The 19,588-nt window shown below is 41.5% G+C and overlaps 1 protein-coding gene across 1 annotated transcript in view; it reads right to left on the bottom strand.

The window, feature by feature from the left end:
* KPNA4 (karyopherin subunit alpha 4) overlaps positions 1-19,223 on the bottom strand; it is a 36,197-nt gene extending 16,974 nt beyond the window's left edge. The window contains exons 1-10 of the mRNA XM_056850635.1: positions 19,078-19,223; positions 8,796-8,840; positions 5,629-5,718; positions 5,509-5,538; positions 5,373-5,425; positions 4,349-4,444; positions 4,107-4,192; positions 2,186-2,272; positions 458-627; positions 329-373 (exon numbers count right to left, since the gene is read on the bottom strand). Of these exons, the coding sequence (XP_056706613.1) occupies positions 329-373; positions 458-627; positions 2,186-2,272; positions 4,107-4,192; positions 4,349-4,444; positions 5,373-5,425; positions 5,509-5,538; positions 5,629-5,718; positions 8,796-8,840; positions 19,078-19,146 (771 nt within the window). The 5' untranslated portion in view covers positions 19,147-19,223. The remainder of the gene's footprint in view (positions 1-328; positions 374-457; positions 628-2,185; positions 2,273-4,106; positions 4,193-4,348; positions 4,445-5,372; positions 5,426-5,508; positions 5,539-5,628; positions 5,719-8,795; positions 8,841-19,077) is intronic.
* Positions 19,224-19,588: the final 365 nt, after the last annotated feature.

Here is a 19,588-nt window from a genome sequence, read left to right as displayed (position 1 = left end):
TCCCATTGTCAACAATGGTGTTTCATAAATAATTTCAGAAGTAACCATCATGACCAAGGCCATTGGGATGAAGGGTAGCAGAAACATGGAAATCCTTTGGTTTGCTCCCTTAAGGGACTGAGTATTACACTTGTAATATCTCTCAGTAATATCTTTCAGACAATGATTTTTGAAACACATTTTATTCTTATTGACTTCTCAATCTGCTTCATTGATGATTCAATAGTCATAAGCTTGTTAATTAAGCATGTATACTTGCTTTTAGTAGCTGCCCCTTAAAAAAAGAAAAGAAACTTGTTTGTACGCAGACATTATAATTGATACTCACATTTACATCTGTATGGTGAATTAGAACACAGAGTGCTGGCAGGATCTAAGAAACAAACAAAAAAGGCATTCTTAGTTCTGAAGCAAAATTAAAATAATAAAGTATCAACAAACAATTAAGCAGTGTTACCTCCTGGATGGTTTCCATAGGTGGAGGTGGATCTTTGTGGCGGCATAAGTTGACCATTACCCAAGTGACATTTCTTAAGAAAGTTATGGGAATAGATGGGCTGATGAAAGACAGCAGAGGCTTCACCACTCCAAGGCTAATTACATAATCTCTACACTGGGGTCCGTCACCTGCACAAAACATTAAATTCATTCAGTGGCATAAAAACCATAAAAGGTGATCTAACAAAGCTACTTACTGTGTTAGAGTAGCTTATTGTTTGAGCCAGTGATTTGGAAGTAATTGCTTCCATTTATATGCAGAAGTACTTGCTGCAAAGGACAGACCATTTACTCTATTCCAGCACCTTTACTAGTACTAGACATGCATCCAGTACCTATGAACGTCCTTACATATATACCGGTAAGCACATTCAGAAACCCCCAACATCCCTGAAGTATGAAAGTGCCAGCTTTAATATCTGTACATGGGGCAAGACAGCCAGATTGTAATTGTAAAGACTTGCAGTCATGACAAATAAATTACTGCAATGGATTATGATGCTACATACTGAAAGTGAAACTGACAGCCCAGTCCTATGGAGGACACTACAAACTTGGTGTGATTATTGTGCTGCACTGTGTTCCTTATGATGCCCTGTGACTTGTTGATATTTGCATGGGTTATTGACCATGCGTCCACTTGGTTCCCTCCACCCCTATTTTGTGGTCCACGGATGTGTAGGTCAGCAGTCTATGGAGGATAACGTTTAGATTATGAGATGTGGCACATGGTACTTGTGTTTCTGGAATTAATGCATTTTGAAACATAAATTGGGTAATGGCTCCACAGCAGTTCCTAATTCTGTTGACATCGAATTGTTCTCAGAATCATCATTCTCCAGGTGCTCGCCTCTCTGAGCATATATTTTAATTGTTGTGTTATGCCACTGTTCTTAACTGTTTTAATGATGTGGAGTTTTTTTGGGGGGGAGGGGTACTTTTAATGGTTTTATAATGTAATTTTATTATGCATGTTTTAACTTGTTAGCTACCTGGGTGCTAACCAGAAAACAGAAAAGCAGGATACACATTTTGTAAAATAAAAAACCAGACAATTTTCATGAAGTCTTTCATACTGCAGTCACATCTGTACAGTTTTATCGTAAGTACCTTTGTGGGAGCAACATCTTATGTACTGGGTTACATAAGGCTTAACACAATAACTAGCTATCCTAAGGTAACAGCTTTTGCACTCAGTCCTAACTACTTTTTCTGTCCATTAAACCAGTCACAGGGCCACAGCAAATCTATGTATCTATAAAACATACTGCTTCCTTCTAAAGGTAAAATTGAAGCATCTTGTAATTTGCCCCTTCACTAAACAAACAGTATTACAAGAATACTTCTGATCCTACATTAAAGCAGTTTATATGTAACTTATTAGAAGAAGTATTAAAGCATTAGAATGCATATGGTGTTGAAGAACCTAATACTTTACAGCAACGCGGGAATTTTGCTTGCCATACAATGTATGTTGACATAAGCAAACTAGATTATCTGACTAACTCATGTGACCAATTTGTATGAACTTTCATGTACCTCAGTAAAAGATGCTTTGGGGAAGCTACATAAAAGAAAATGAAAGATTGTGAACAAGGCTTCTCTAGACAAAGCTAGTTTTTACGAAGTTTGTTAGTTCTTCATGTCAAAAGTAGACAGGAGGTTTTACATACAGTGTAATACTAACCTATGATATTGCCTAGAGCCCACACTGCCTGTTCACAGACATTTTGATGGGGTGAATGCAGAAGCCTCAAAAAAAGCGGGACAGCATCTGCAAAATAAGGAAATATTATTAAAATGCAACTCTCTTTGGTACTGAAAGCCCTTATTCTGGAAAGCAGAGATTTAGCCATAAGAACAGCAGCCATTATTTTTCCTTTTCTCTCGTTTTCAGGAAAAAACATTTATAATATTTAAGCAAAACTTTAAGATACTGGTGGTTTTAGAAATCTATCCTTCATTCTTAGATATTAGAATTATAAATTGTATCCGTTAAGAAGCTGTGCAGAATTTGTACAGTTATCATTCAGGATTTTAGGGGTGAAATGTTGGGAACTAAATTTGTTCAGGGCTGAAGGGTTTCTTCCTGTTTTTAACTTATTTCACAACCCCACAATGTCCAATATAAATCTCACACCTCCGGAAAGATGCACAAACTGTCCCCACTAAAAGAGATACATGCAATCTGTTTCAGGCATATAAATGCAAAAGCTCAGGAAGCACTTGGCTTCCTGCTTTCTTTGTACTGGCCTAAAGCTCTTCTTAGCATAAGTCTTTAGAAGGAGATGGATCATGTGGCCTTCCTCATTACCACTCCTGTGCTGAGGAAACACTTGTTCTGTAGCGTATTCTGACCATCCACAATTCTATTGGCAATAGTCTTTCTATATTTTTCTCTTACATAAACCGAAGCAGCTAATAATATATGCACAATTACTTCTGAAGGCCAAAGAAAAAAAATCAGCCTTTTGTGTAGGCTGAAAAATCCAACCCAGTTTAATTGAAATTGTCACTATCGATTTACAAGATTATCAGAAAGAACTATGAGATCCAACTCAATCCATAACACAAGTGAATATTTCAGTGATCATCTATAGAATAAGCCTTTATAAAATCCTTCCTTGCTCTGCCGCTCTCTTCTTCCTTTTCCAAGCCCTCCCTTTTTTTTTAAGTTTTCAGATTTTTCTACAAACCTGTAAGATCCCCCCCAGCCATACCTACTTTAATTGTATGGAGGTTCTTATCCTCATGCTGAGGGCCATTAGATGTATGATACTGCTCAGCCTGATGTCTGGAGGGTTTATGTTATATTGAGGTTTCTGGGACTTAGAATAATGGATATAGTGGACTGCAGGATAGCAGTGTTTATTCTTTAAAAAGTTTTAAAACAACATTTTTATGACCTCTGCCCAAATGTAGTTGGAAAAATACAGAAGTTGCTGTCAAGGAACTACAATGTTAACCCAAGACCTACATGGGCCAGTAACTGTCAATTCTATTAGTCAAAACTAGAATCTATGGGCTTTTTTTACACAACTGTTACTCAAACCCAGTTAAATTAAGAACCCCATTTTAGATTATAGGATTCGTAACAATGTACAACTCACATACAACATGCAACGCATTTCCCTGTTCTAAGTTTCATTTTAGGTATATAAATGCAACTGCTGCCAGTATACTGAAACTCATCTCTGCAGTGGTAGGAGAATTTTTCTTTTGACTATGCATGCTTTCTTTAGGTCTGTTTACGAAGGCAGTTGACATATTCCAAACTGCAATTTATGCAAAGTATCTAAAGCTTTTTGCACTAAGAGAGCCTGAACAAAGCAGTCTTGTTTCTTAACGGCATCAATAAGCAAAAAATATTTTACAATACTGTAGTTCCAAGTCAATTCATTACTTCCAAATATCATAGAAAGGAAGCATATTCAGCACCTTCCAGATTGTAACTTTCAACCCACTGGTCTGCACTGGCGAACACTGCTGAGCAAGAAATGCAATGTGTGTACAGTTTTACTGCATTACTTGATCTTCAAAGGAATTTTTGTAAAAGTTATTGTGTACACATTAATGCATTGCCTACTATTAAATAGTGATGAACTTACTGGATTGAACTACAGCCTGTGTTTGTTCAGAGGTTCCAGACGCAATATTTGTCAATGCCCATGCTGCTTCAAACTGTAAAGACGGACTATAAAAAAAAGTTTTGTTTTATTTCAATACTTTCAAATGCCTAATTTGGTAAAGTACTTTTCATAACCAATATATACCTTCATGCCGCCCTTATGAGGGCAGAAAGGTGGGGTATAAATTTTTCAAAGTCAAACAAATCCAAATAAATACTCACTTGTCATCTCTTTCAAGACAATGCACTAATATGGGTAATATTCCAGATTTTATTAAGTCATCAATTGGTGGGTTGCGATCACTCGACAGTAGTTTTCTGTTTAGGAGCACGTGGGAGAAAGAAAAAAAAAACCTTGCAGGCAACATTCACATTGTTCCAACAAGACTAGCAGAGGTTTAACATTAGCATCCAAAAAGATTGACAGTAACTAGTTATTTATTCTGGCATTCCCCTTTTCTTCCCTTTAAACACTCTAATCCAGGAATCCCCAACGTAGCACCGGTGGGTACCATGGTGCCCATTTACACCTCTCCTGGTGCCCGCCAAGTGTCTTTAGAAAGTGGGCAGTGCCAGGTGGGGAACTCAGCAAGGGTTCTCATTGCCACTGGAGATTTGATCTGCTACGCAGCCTTTTTAAAATGTTGCTTTGGCAGCAGCTGCCGTCAGAGCACAAGGATCTTCACTGTGTGATGAAAGGTAGCAGCCATTTTGTGCTAGCTTTGCCGACTTAAACGGGCATTTTGTGACTGCACCCACCACAATGTGTCAGAATTCAAACTGTGCCCACCGGCTCAAAAAGGTTGGGGATCCCTGCTCTAACCATTAAAAAGATGGCAGGAATTATTTTAATGCTCCATCACTTGTAACTGATACAATTTAAATGACTTTAAATTATTCTAACGTATTTTGACAGCCTTAGACACTATTTTTCTATCATACTGCTCTTGAAATCTAATCCTATAATGAGGCTTAATTAGAATTAATCTGGATTAAATTGACAGATATACAAAGATAAGTATAACCATCCATATGCTACCTTTAAAAATGACACAACACAAACATTTCTTAAAACTTGACAAGATCTCTCCTGCAGACAACACCCTTAGGTCAAAGAGTTATCTATCTTTCAATACTATGCAAATTCAAGATCTTAAACAAACCCTCAAACTATTTTCATTCATGCATACTATACTACAGAAACTGCCACAGTAAAATAAGAAACCCGAGCGTGTTTTGCTCTTACCTTGCAGCCTGGACTGCACTTAACTGGACACCTTGGTTGTCACTTGAAGCATTCTATGAAACAAAGTTCAGGGGTCAGGACCTTTACAATAAATCAAGTTGGGGAGGGGAGAATGAAAAACAAGGGTTATGCTTACCTGCACTATTGCCTCCAGAGATGTGTTTTGCTACAACAAATTAAAAGTTACAGATGTTAGAAATGTTTTAACAAAGGCATACAAACATCTGTTTATGTATTATATTACTTCAGTTCTCACCACTCTGAAGTCACCATCTATATCAGAATCTTCACAGATATCCTCGTTCGGTACATTTCTTCTCTTTAGCAGATGTTCATCTCGCTTAGTCTTTTAATAAGAAAATATATAATTACATTCCAGCAAAACAATATTTGCTATCCTTAATGACTTAAAAAACTGCCATTAATATGAAAGCAAAGCAATGGCCTAAAAACCCACTTAGGTAACAAACTGTAAGAGGCCTTGTACAGTACAGAAAGATGTTGCCTTACTTTGTTTTTATACTTAGACTATTTGTATTTACATTCACTCTTAACTTGCCTGATAGATTTTATGTTCATATCCAATTGAGACGGTATATTTTTAACAGCTGGAAACACTACTACAATAATTTTACTGTCCCTGTGACTTATGCCAAGTATATAGTTGTCAGACTTTTTGCTGCCAAACCTTTAACTGATGTACCAAGGAAACTGCAATTCTACTACCACTATATGTGATTTTCTACCTGCTAAAACTTTAAAAATTCTGAGGAAAAAATTATACAACCAAATAAGGATATGCACAAAGATATGTATTACGTGACCATAGCATCATGGAACAGTAGCCACAGCAGAGGAAGAATGCTATTCAGAGCAGAAACTATCCATTCTTTCAAACCTCCTATAGTTTCTAAGAGCCCACACTGGCAAGGGTTTCCCCCCGCCCAATAATCATAATGGCAGTTCTTTTCAAAAGACCTAAGATTATTCAGATTTATTGAATTTACACTACCCTGATTAATTCTAAAATATTTTCTCATTACATATGCCCTAGAGAATTCATCCAAAAAGCACATCTTATATATCTGTTGCACCTAGAGATTTTTTTAAAAATTAACAGAAGTCCGAAGGTATCAAAAAATGTCCATTATGGAGCCAGGAAATAACATGAGCAAATACCCACTCTTATGTGCACAGCTTAAAGTAATCCATTATTATGCAGAGAAAACAATGGTACAGATTTAAGCAGTAGTATTATTAGAGCTCAAATGCTTTATGTGAAGCTGGATAGAGGTAAGGCAGATCAAGTGACAGCAGGTTCCTGCTCCTGCTCTTTGCCAATCTGAATGATAACCATGGCTAGGAAAAACCTTAGATAGTAGGGAAAACAAAAGGCTTCAGGACTACTTATTCTAAAGCTAAGCACCAAAAAGCTCACCAAGCAACACAGGTAGACACTACTGTGTACTATTCTCATTAACTGTATTCAAAAAGGATACTGTATAACTATAAAATGTATAGAAAAAGGCAACTACTGATCAAAAGTTTGGAACACCTTTCCTGGGGGGAAATTTAGCATTTGTAGCTTTTTAGCTTAAGAAAAAAAGACAACTAAAGGGGAAGAGGATTACAGAGGTTTATAAAACTATGAAGTTCATACAAAAAGAGTGAAATTTCTCCTAATGCTACAAGTTTATGTATAATTAACCTGCAGTATTCGCTACAAAATATGCTAAATATTAGACATATTGCATATTAATTTATCTATCAACAGCAAGTAGCCAGGACAATCATATAAACTCTCCAAGGTCACAGGCAGCAAGCTTCTGGATTTGATGGGGGGGAACAGATGTCATGCCCTGGTCATGAAGTTCAGGAAATCTACACCAGGGATCCCCAGCCTTTTTGATCCTGTGGGAACCTCTGGAATTCTCACACAGGGTGGTGGGCAAAACCACAAAATGGCTGCCACACCCAGAGGAAACCCAAGTGCAGGGGATGTGTGTGTGTGTGTGGGGGGGGGGTAATCTAAAAATACACTGGGAAACAGAAGTGAGAGCGAAAAAAAACCAACAATATGGTGGCCGCTGCAACTGAAACAATTATACATTTTACTTTGCTCAGTCACTTGAATCTTCAGTGGCCAATCAGAAGCCCTTCCGGGCAAGTACCCCACCTGGTCCCACCCACTTTCTAAAAACACTTGGTGGGTGCCAGGAAAGGTATCAGTGGGTGCCATGGTGTCCACAGGCACAATGCTAGGGTCCCTTGATCTCCATGGTCAACACTGGAAAAACAATGCCACAATGGACCAGATCTTTAGAGTGGTTCAGACTGGTAGCATGAGCATTCTCCCAAACAGGAATACAGATTGTAGGGCCTTTATCTTTAAAGAAACTATCCTTCACTTAACGGGCCCTCAGATGTCTACTGGCTAGTTATTATTCTAAAAGCAAAGGTAATCCCCTGTGCAAGCACCGAGTTATTCCTGACCCATGGGGTGACGTCACATCCCGACGGTTACTAGGCAGACTATGTTTACAGGGTGGTTTGCCATTGCCTTCCCCAGTCATCTACACTTTACCCCCGGCAAATTGGGTACTCATTTTACTGACCTTGGAAGGAAGGAAGGCTGAGTCAACCTTGAGCCAGCTACATGAAACCGACTTCCGTCGGCATCGAACTTATGTCGTGAGCAGAGCTTGGACTGCAGTACTGCAGGTTACCACTCTGTGCCACAGGGCCTCATAATTCTAGCAATAGAAAAAGACTGCTATTCTCATACATCCTGTCTAGTTCTACCCAAGCAGGGTGATCAGTGGTCACACAATCAGCGAACATGCATTTAAGGTGGAAGATTATACTTCCCACTTTGGAACAGCAGCTAGAGCAATAAAAGAGCTGGAACTTTGCATCTTGATTTACACCACTACAAAGTTAAAGCAAAAAGGTGAACTGCAGGTGTTAGCTCATTTCTCGCAAAACATAAAGAGGAGAACAAAGCAGTCAGCCCTAAGCAAGGTAAAGATTTTATTGTAAGTGGAAAAAGTGCCACCAATGGTTTAACCCATAAAAGTTTTGTATTTTTACTTGAAGGGAAAGAAAAAGCTGAAAACCCACACTAAAAAATAAAGTCAAAATATATTACTAAGTGGAGAAAAAAATGGAGCAAACATTTTAAAAAGTCTATCAGTAAGATAACTCGATGACCGCATTCATCTTAGCAATAAAAACTGGCAATTTTATTGAAATGCTGAAATGTATTTCATAGACTGCACCTTGACGAAGAGGGGAAAGACTGGACAGGAATATAGGTGACACAAAAAGCACTCCCTTTCTCTATGATGTTTGAGCACAGTATCTGCACACGCTGAGTCCATAGCAGTTCTAAAAATTAGTAGTAAAAATATTTAACAATCTTACCTTTCTTAATTCCACAACTACTTCATTTCGTTGTCTTCTCATTGTCTGCAAAATTCAAGACAAGACAATTAGACCCTGCTCTCAACATTCATTAAGGCACAGTCCAGAAGTCTTTCTGAAATAACCTTTTACAAGTGGGTGTAATTTTCACTTGGGATTCTTTCAAACAATTTCCAATGAGTTTAAAAGAGGAACTATGCCTCACTTATGCCTGACTAGGTATCAGAGTATGAAAACAGTCAAGGCAGCAAATCAGTACATGTCTATGAACAATCCTAGAATTGTCATTTGTCTTCCATTCGTTACTAAGCTTGTTCACTTGTGTGCACAGTTCCATGAGAGATGTATTTCCAACTTTAATTCTGCTCCATGAACTAAGGATGTACTATTAATCTGTATTTACTGATGTTCACTAATCTCACCCTCTATATACAGGAGTAAAAGGAAGGGATTTTTCCCTTTGGTGTAAACCCCTTTTTTATTAATGCAGTATCAACCAAAATTTAGAACAGAAGAAATGTTTTGCCCGTATCTCTGTAACACTTGAAACTGTTAGACCAAAATGAAAAACTTAGGATGTGGCATACAATGCTGACAGATTTAAACAACTTGCACCAGAGTTGTAATTAAGATGCTAGCCTGAATTCTCTCTATAGATGAGATTCTATGATACAACATCTAGACTACACTGCATGATACAACATCTAGACTATACTGCATGATACACCAGATAACGTTTTAAGCAGTCATCAGTCAACATTCAGCTCATGCATAATACTTTTGCCTGTCAGCAACAAGACCCATTCATTCACATGGATCTTAAAAAGAACAGCCAGCCAATCGTCCTTAAAAACAAAAAGCATGCAGTTCTTGATACAGAAGTAGGCATAAAGATGTATACCAACAACCAGTTACAAGTGACTTAACAGATTAAGGTCTTAAACGTATGCAACATTTATGTTTCTATAAATAAGCCAGCTTTTACAGTAGCTAACTATATTTTAATTTGTATGTGTGTGTGTAAAGTGCCGTCAAGTCGCAGCCGACTTATGGTGACCCCTACATTACAAATTCAGTCAAGAGTTGTCTTATACATTCACAGCACTGATAATGTTAAAAACATGCTGTCTTCCTGCATCTACCTGCCAAGAATTTGGTCCAAAGCCCTTCAATGGAAATTAATGCATCAGATTCAAGGCAGTGCCACACATTAGATTTAAGCTAGCCAGTATAAGATCACAGCATTCTATAGAAAGACCTCTTGCGTAGCACTGTCACTACAACTTTGACACACTTCTTTAACATAAGCATAGAGGATTAAGGCTGCAATCCTGAAGGGGGGTGCCAAAGCTCCTGAGGAGCTAGCGTAACCCTGCACCGGTGTAAGTGCCCCTTCAACCCGGGATAAGGGGCACCTACACCGTCCCGGGAGCAAACATGCCAACGTCAGGCAGCTGCAGAGTTGTGCCAGCCCCCGCCGCCAGCACACCCGCACCAGCAGGGAATTCCCAGAAGGGAAAGCCCACGCCAGCGGGGGGGAGGCGTTCCTGGGGGAGGAGTTGCCTTTAGGCAGCTTCCTAACCCCTTTCACCCCAGGAACGCCCCCTCACGCTGCAGCGTAGTTGTGCCGCCTTTTTGGTGACATAGCCTCACTGTTTTCAATGGGGGCATTTTCTTTTCATAAAGTTTTTTATGTCTTTTTGGTGGCCGGGAAATCTCTGTGGAGGTGGCATGGCTGCACCTCTCCTGGCCACTGCCTAACTGCCCCGCCTTCAGGAATGGGCTGACCACCTGAAAGGATCCTTCCCTCCCCAATGCCACATTAAATCCCGGCAGCTATACAATTCTCTGCTTAACATCTTAAGAGCTAATCAAGGAAAGCAAAGTAAAAGAATACCACAATTTGATAAAACAGTGCCTGCCAGGCTGGCATAGTGTAGTGACTGAGAATGTAAGCTGGGAAGTTTCCAGTTCAAAGCCACAGTTTCACAATACAATAAGAAAACTAATTTTCCTTGCAGGTTTAGTATAAGAAGTTACTACTGATCTGGTACATGATGTGCTTTGAACACTCTGAAGTCCTACACCCTAGGTATCAGCTTAAGGCATAAGGAATAAAAAAATGTAAACACCAAGGTGCCTGAAAGCTTTTATCTACCAGCATCAAATTTCACAACTCAGTATAGAGATGGTGCCTAAAAAACTGACAGTATCCTCTAAACATCTAATGGTGCTTCCAAAATGAGGAAATTGCTCTACATAGTAGCAGAAAGTGAGGCCCAAATCATATTTCAGTTGTTTTTGTTATAAGCGATAATGTAAGAACTTCAAATATCATTGAGGAAACTTGAAGGGGTTACAGGCATTTCTAACCAAACAGTATAGGGAAATGGCAGCTGTGCCAAAATGTAGTATTGAAACCTTGCAAAAGGTAATGCATTACAGCCATGGCACTAAGATAAGTCAGTACAGATACATCCACACTGATCTTACATTTCACATTAATCAATATGATCAGGCCAGGTCCAGACAAGCAGCACAGCCACAAGGCAACACTTGCCGTACAAATATTTTCTCTCAAATTTTAATTTCTTCATCCCTGCCACCAAGCAGCAAGGAATTCCTTGATAGAAGAGTTGTTTTTTATATGCCGATTTTCTCTACCTTTTTAAACCTGCTTACAACCACCTTCCCTTCCCCTCAACAGACACCTTGTGAGGTAGGTGGGGGTGAGAGAGTTCAGATAACTGTGACTAGTCCAAAGTCACCCAGCTGGCTTCATGTGGAGGAGCGGGGAAATCAACACGGTTCACCAGATTAGAGTCTGCTGCTCATGTGGAGTGGGGAATCAAACCCGGTTCTCCAGATTAGAGTCTACTGCTCTTAACCACTACACCAGCCTGGCTCCACGATGGAATACAGCATCTTTAGGAACTCTAAATGAAAGCACAATCAATCGAACAAACCAGCAAAGGATGAAACAGCATGTCAACTGCTGCTGAAGCAGCACCGCAGATCAACATCCTATAGGACTGAAAATTAACTACACCATTTGAAAACAATGGCTTCAGACTCTGAACTAAGCTGCTGATTGCACTAGAAAAACATCCGCTTCTAGAGTCAAGAAGTAGAAATGCTTTAAAGTTTATGGAAGGCACAATTAAACTTTGCAAAATTGCCAATCTAAAGTTTTTCTTGGCTAGACATGCAAGAACTCAACAGCAGTAAATGACTGGTATACCACGGGCCGGCTCACATGTTCAGCAAACCTGAAAACCCTTATCTGCAAAGAAGTGGATGCACACTCCACACACACACACTAACTGTGATACAGGCACTATGATTGGCTCAATAAAGACTGGAGGGGCGGGGGCTGCCTTGGACAAGGACCAAGATGTGTTGTTTATTTATTTTCTCTTTCCCTTTTCCTTTTCTCTATCCCAAAAAAATCAATAAAAATGTATTTTAAAAAAATAAAGACTGGAGGGAGGAGAGAATGAATATGAATTGGGCACATAGCATCAGCTGTGGATCTGCATTCCTACTTTTGCAAAGTGAAAAAACTATCTGTGAATTCTTAATATTAAATCAATTATATAAATGCAAAAACACCTTCCTCAACGTCTGACTTTTACCCCACTATCAGTATAGTGCAAACTGTTAGTGTGGTAGCCATTAGTATAAGAACACAAGCGAAGACGTGCACCATTTTGCAAAACGGTTTTAATCATTTCACACACAGCAGTCATCTTTCTCAAATTCTTACCAGTAGACTGCTGCTGGAAAAGAAGCTCTTCAGCCTCACATACAACATGACAGGCTGTATGGCTTCCTTGTCAGACCTCTCTTGGGAAAGCTGCCCAGCCTGCTGTGAAGAGCACCAGTCTGGGAGGTTCTCTCAGGAGAAGATCTGCTGCTTGGGAAGCCACCCAGAATTTCAGGAATCCTTTCTTTCCCCTTGAAAGTGATCCTTAGCTGCCAAAGAGTAAGATGCTTAGTATCATCTCTCTCCTTCACATTTTGGATATGGCTGCGCTTACTTCCTGGTATTAGAACACTGAGCTGCTGCTGAAACTGAACATGATTAGTTTGTTCAAAAGACAGAATGAATGCCAACAGCAGTTATGGGACAGGAGGAAGGAAGATTTTTCTCCAACTTGGATGTTTTGCAGAAAGCCCCAGATGACTTGCCTTGGAAAGCATACTCTTGGTCTTCTCTGCAATCTTATGTTAATTTATTGCCTTATAGGAAGTGGTTTCATCTTTCACAAGGAAAGTGAGCAAGATGACCCAGTATCTGGTATCATGGCAACTGAAAGTTACTGGCAAGCCTGCCTTTGCCACATCCATGCTAGCTTCAGCATCAAAGGGCACAGCCTGCCATAGACATACGCAGAAGAAAACCCAACCCCCCACTGACCATACCCCTGGTGAGGAAGAATAACCTATCACATTAAAGTACAGAAAATATCTCAGAATGTAACGTTTTAAAGCATGGCACCAGTATGCTTTAAAAATATCAGTATTTCAACTGAGCATTTTAGGCACAGCCATTCATGTTTTCTCAAGATGTTAATGTTAATTTTGCACAAGAAAGGATTTTGCAACCCACTCATTTGGCTAAGTCACTGGCAAAAATGAGAAAGGAACAATAGTTTAGGCATAAATGAAAATATGATTTGTAAATACAACAGAATGCTTTGAGAATTTAGAAATTTAAAAGACTTTCTAACATCTCATTTAATCCCATGGACATGTCAAGCGCTTACTGTTCAGTGCCTACCTAAACTCAGACCCCTAGTAGTGTCAGATTTCACACAAAAATAGTTTGCTTCATACAATTTTAATTTATTTTTATTTTATAATTCGCCTTCAGTCTCAGCAAATAAATAAAATGGATAAAAACCTGCCCATGCTGGTTGGCAGGTGGCCTCCACAAGAAATCCAAATAACCCTCGCAGCAGCAAAATGTTACGGGCACCAATGAAAACTCCTGATCAAAGTGTTTCCATGCATCATCTTCTATAGTTCTTAAATTATGATGTACTAAGAACCATTGTCTGACATTTAAAATTTTTGATTGGAATGTGAGAGGGTGTTCACAATGATTCTGAATTACAACTCAATTGCTGCATTTGTTCTCTGTGGCTATGATCCACATCACCCTATATCAGTACAGACATATTACAGATCTAAACTTCCTCCCCAGTTGTTTAAATTTCTGCTGCAGCCACTGACACTATGGAAAACACAAGAAGCCTTCCAGTTACATTTTAAAATCTGAATGGAAGAGCTGCCTCTTCAACATGCAATATGACCATCAAACGAACTCCCAATTCTACAGTATTTCCCTCCATTATTATTTCATTTGAAGGTACACTGGTGCTTACTGTTTAGATAACATCGCTAGAAATTCTGAAATATGCCCCCTATCTTGTAGCACAGCTATCTGGGCTACCAAAATGCTTGACTGGTACTGGCACTTTCTCCAGTTTTAATTCATTTTCCCCCACAGTATGCAGTTAAAATTTACCATTCTAATACAAAGGTACCCATACCACCAAGGCACTTTAAAATTAATATACTCCACAGTGGATACCACAAAACCTGGTTGAGGGAAGGAATCCCTCAATGCTCCAGAAGTAAACTCAATCCTAAATCTTTTCCAGGGCCAGCCTAAGCACATGAGCAAGCGAAAAGGTTGCCATAATAATTTTAGTAATTTTAGGTACATCCATTAAAATAGTAGAGAATCTATGAGATATTCTTCAGCTTTTCTTCAACATGATTGCATGAAATCAGTTCTAATCAAGGTCCAGCATCTTCAGCGATACAATGAAATATCCTGTCATGTACCTCCCAGATACTATGAAATATCTTGTCATGTACCTCCCATTCACCTCCCAGTGAATGTGCAGTGACAAAGGGCTGGTCAAATATCTTGGGCAGGCTTTCAACCCTTCCTTTACGTGCAAATCAAAGAAAGGACTGAAGTGTAGGACAGCTTTAGCCAAATGCAGTAGTCCTAGCTCTAGCACCAGTCAAAGGGATATATTAAGTCATACAGCTAAAGTAGGATTTGCTGGTAACTTAATTGGACTAGTCTCTTTGTACCCCAGATCCAGTTCCCACCCTCAGTGGCCAAATAACCATTTTTTCAATCATATAGCTTCTTTCCTTCACCTTCAAACTGACCTTATGTTTTAAATATTATGATGTGGTTTCTCATAAGCGCATTTTACTATAATCCTTAAGTACAATGCAGAATTCTCTTCTGATGGTTTATTCACATGACCTTTTTTTCCTGATACAGAAATGTTGAACATGCAGGGTATCCTATTAACTTCAACAGAGAGGGCGGTTACACACTTCAGATCTCCCAAGCAACAATTAATAGATTAAGACACTGATGTCTGGGTCCCATGCAGTGCCAGTGGAAGGTGCTGGCCGAGACAGATCTTTCATGCCCCCTCCTTCCCCCCAGCAGTCACTTGTAAGCACTGAAAAGGTACAGCTGGTGGTTGGGGGGTTGGGAACAATGTAGACTGAGCCACGCAAAACTGGTAACTGTCGAAGGAATAAGTCGAAATCCTGTGTCTTGCATCAGCAGAGCCTCTATCAGTGGAAGACTTCTTGCACTGGTGGGAAGAAGGCACAGGATTCAACTCACATGCTCTAGTAACAATCTTAGAAAAGTTATTCTCAAAATGACAGGAAGTATCAAGTGCTATTTATTGGAACAAATCATGCTTTCTCCCAGACTTGTTCCAACATTCCATCACAAGGATCATATGCTTGCCAAGAATAGTATCTGCAGGAATAATACTTTGATTTTTCTTTGATTGAGAGGCAGCATCGTATAGTGGTTACAGTGCTTGACTAGGATCTGGAAAACCCAGAGCTGAATCATCACTCTGCCATGGAAACTTGTTGGGTGACCTTGGGCCAGTCAGTCTCTTACCCTAACCTCCCTCACAGAGGAATTGTTAAGATAAAATGATAGAGTTGCAAATGATACTGAAAGCTGGTTTGGATCTCCATTGGGGACAAAAGCAAGGTATAAAGAATGAATTAAATAATAAATGTTGGTCCCTGTAAACCTCATGAGTTGTTTTTGTCAATGAATTTGATAGCACCTTAAACACTTCATGAACTCCTGAAAATTTCTTTTTAAGCAAGTTATATTCATCCATCTAACTACTGCTAATATGAAGGTCTGGGATAAACTTACCTATTCAAAAATTGCACAAGTCCAGTCATGGTCACAAAAGCAGCTAGATTTTGGATGACTCAAGGTCAACCAAATAAGATACTGTGAAATCCATGAACTGATCTCCTGAGCATTTTTAAATTGGTAAACAGCAGCTGTAAGGCTCCTGATTTGGTGTTTAACCCTGACCTCAAATCCCACCCCCAACTGCAAGTTATCTGCACTGCCAAGGAAAACATACAGGTAACATCCATGCCTTCATGTTTCCCCCAACAAAGCCATTAACTCAAGGCCATCCAAAGTAGGGAAAATAGGACAGGAGAGGTGTTAACCTCTCCCCGCTTCCATGCCAAAGTCTTGTTCTGATTCAGGAGGGCCCACAATTATTTACCAGTTTTAAAATGCTTGGAAGATCTATTCTCGTTCTCCCACCATTTCTGTTTCACCTTCCATGATCAGATCCTCTCAGTACTGGGAAATCCTTCTGTACTCCAGAAGCACTGGGGTTCACACTTGCTTCCTGAAGTAGCAGGGAACTGGAACTTGAAACCATGAAGCATCCAGCTTGATATACTATATAATGCTTTGCTATTATCTTAACCTATGGATAGAAGGAGAGCTAGCATGGTATAATTGTTAAGGTGTCGGACTAGGACCTGGGAAACCCAGGTTCAAATCCCCACTCACGCCATGGATACTTGCTAGGTGACCTTGGGCCAGTCACACACTCTCAGTCCTGACCCTGGCTAGTATTTGGCTGGGAGACCTCCTAGGAATACCAGGGGCATGACATGGAAGCAGGCAATGGCAGACCACCGCCAAACAAAGCACCTCTGAACATCTCTTGGCCTAAAAAACCCTATGGGGGTCACTATATCAGCTGTGACTTGATGGCCAACAAAAAGTGTATAGAGGATTCCATATCTAGAGAATGGTTGGAAAGAGAAAACACTTCCTAGTATCACAATTTGCTATGATGCTAAAAACTCTGTCCCTTCTGCACGAAGGGCAATCCCATCTCAGGACTTAATTCTGAGAAACATATTCTTGAACTAAAATAGAGGCACAATGGAGATTTAAAACTTTGGCATGAGGACACACATCACAGAAAGTAACCAAGAAAGGGTTTTTTTAAAAAAATCTTACCTAATTCTTTAATGGTTAAAAGATCACTTTTTGAACGAAGAAAAGTGTTCAGGTATCAGGAAATCCCCAGTTTTTATGCTTTTTAGAGCTATATAATTGACAAGACCATGGCAACATCTGACAAAATGATTCCAACATTTTTCATATTAAAAAAATTGGAATAAGAATGTAAACAGTACAAAAACAAAATGAGTCATCATATGTGGATCAGCATCCACCACAATCACCAAGTTATCCAAATGTTGTATACAGTACTGGCAAGGATGCAGGCGAATTAGTGGTGGACCAAAATTTGGGATATTTTCCTCATGTATATAGAATGAAAACACGGGAGTGTGATTACACAGTAGAACCCTAAACCACAGCTCCCCAAAGAACTGAGGTAGGGGAATCACAGGAGAGCCAGGGGTATTCTGCAACACAGACAAGCCTTTTCTGATCACATGCTAATATTGAGGCAGTCCTACACTTTGTTTACCCTTCCACCATCAGCATGCTGGGAGCAATTTTTCCTAAATATTGCTTACATTATTATGTGCTATACAAGGCCAGTCATGGGAGGGACGGGTGCCACAAGTGGTACAAGCAAAAGGAGTTTTGAGGCATACCTGGACAGGTGCAGGAAGGTCTGGGAGCCTATGACAGAATCAGGTCAATAATCTTATCTGCCTCCCTAGTGATTTTCTGCTGCTTCTCAACCCAGAAGATTAGGAGGAAAAAACCAGCCTCAAATATCCTCCTGGAAAGCAGATACATACTCATTCTTACTCTGCACTCCAGTGGCATTCTCTCTCTGGCTTGTGACACACACTTGCCAGGAAGCTGGGCCATCACTGTCATATGCAATAGGAAACGGAGAACCCTAAATTCCTGCAAGCCGCACCAGTATTCTACACACACCTCACACTGCTAAGACTTGTTCAAATGAGAGGTAACAGCAGCATCTACTTATATCAGGGCGGCCTTCGGCAGCTGATTATATCCCAAACCAGGCTGTGATAAGACATTTGTAAGTCATACAGTTGTCACAAGGAGAGCATGAACTGACAGCCTGATAAGCAGGATTTGGAAACATTTCTCATGGACCCTGACAAGCATCTGGTGAAATTTCACTAACATTTCTTCTGGACTTCATTTCTGTGTTGGTTATAGCCTGAGTACAGACGAATGCCATTTTTTTTTTAATGTCCGGGTTTTAAAAAAGACAGAACTTGGGACGTTTCACATTTCTCCCAGGGACTGTGCGCAGAGCGAGTTTCAGAGAACCATTTTTTTTTTACATTGTACGACTAAGCAGTTTTAACTGCATCACATCCCTGAAGATTTATTCCTGTTAACTAGGTGGCTAAACGAAGGGCCGGCTTCCTAAGCCCCCCCAGGGCTGAGGCCCAACCACCTCGCCTGGTAAAAAGGCATGCGGGGTGGGGTGGAGGGGAGAATAAATACACATGTCACCCGACAGGCTGCTCCCACGGCTGTCAGCCAGGTGGGGAGGAAGCGGCGCCCCCTTTCCTTCCTCCCAGCCCCACCGAAAGAGAGCCCTTCGCCACCCACCCCCTTTTCTCCAGCGCTTCCCGTCGGATGGGGAAAAAGGGGAAACACAAGGCGGCGCCAAGGAAGCCACGGAGGCCTCTGCCCTGCCCTCCCCTCCCCACGGAGGCTCTTCCCCGGTGCCGAGAGGGAAAGCCCAAAGCCGCCGCCCCCACCCGGAGAGCCAGTCCCCGCCGCGGCCTCCACCCCTGGAGGGGGCGGCCCACGCGAGGCCCCGGCCGTGCCTCCAGGCAGGCCCCGCCGCCGGAGATTAGCAGAGACGCCACAGCAGAGGCCCTGTCCGCCTGCCGGCCTGCCCTCCTGGGCCTGCCCTCCGGGGCCCCTCCCTGAGCCCGAAGCGGGGGACCGGCGGCGGGTCAGCCGGCAAGGCGCTACCTCCAGGTCGCGGCCTTTGTTCTTAAAGTTCTTCAGCCGTTGGTTGTCCAGCTTCTCGTTGTCGGCCATGGCGGGAGGCAGGGAGCGCGGCCTCTCCTCCTCCTCCTCCTCCTCCCTCACCCAGGCCGGGCCCAGCCGGGGGCCCCCTTCCCGGCGCGGCTTCCGCCTCTCGGCCTCGCCCGCTGGTTGGCTTCTCCTCGGCGCTCCGGCCACCCACCCACCCACTCTCTCTCTCCCGCCTCGGCCCGGCGCCTGACTCGCCCGGTCGAGCGGCCTCCCTTCTCGCCCGCCCGAGCCGCTCCCGTGGGCTGAGGCCTGGCGAGGGCGGCGGAATGTGCCGGTAGCGAAGACAGCGAGCGAGCGACGGAGGGGGGAGGGAGGGAGGGAGGGGAGGGGACGGGCGAGGGACAGGGGCGGGGCAACAGCCTCGCTCTCGGACGGACGGCGACAGCCACGCCCGCCAGGCCGCCGCCCTCTTCCGAGCGGAGCGTTCCGATTGGTTAGAACGGGC

This window comes from Euleptes europaea, chromosome 5 (assembly GCF_029931775.1).
Source record: "Euleptes europaea isolate rEulEur1 chromosome 5, rEulEur1.hap1, whole genome shotgun sequence".
NCBI lineage: Eukaryota > Metazoa > Chordata > Lepidosauria > Squamata > Sphaerodactylidae > Euleptes > Euleptes europaea.
The sequence above is the reverse complement of the archived record's forward strand: the minus strand, read 5'-3'. Positions and strand labels throughout refer to the sequence as shown.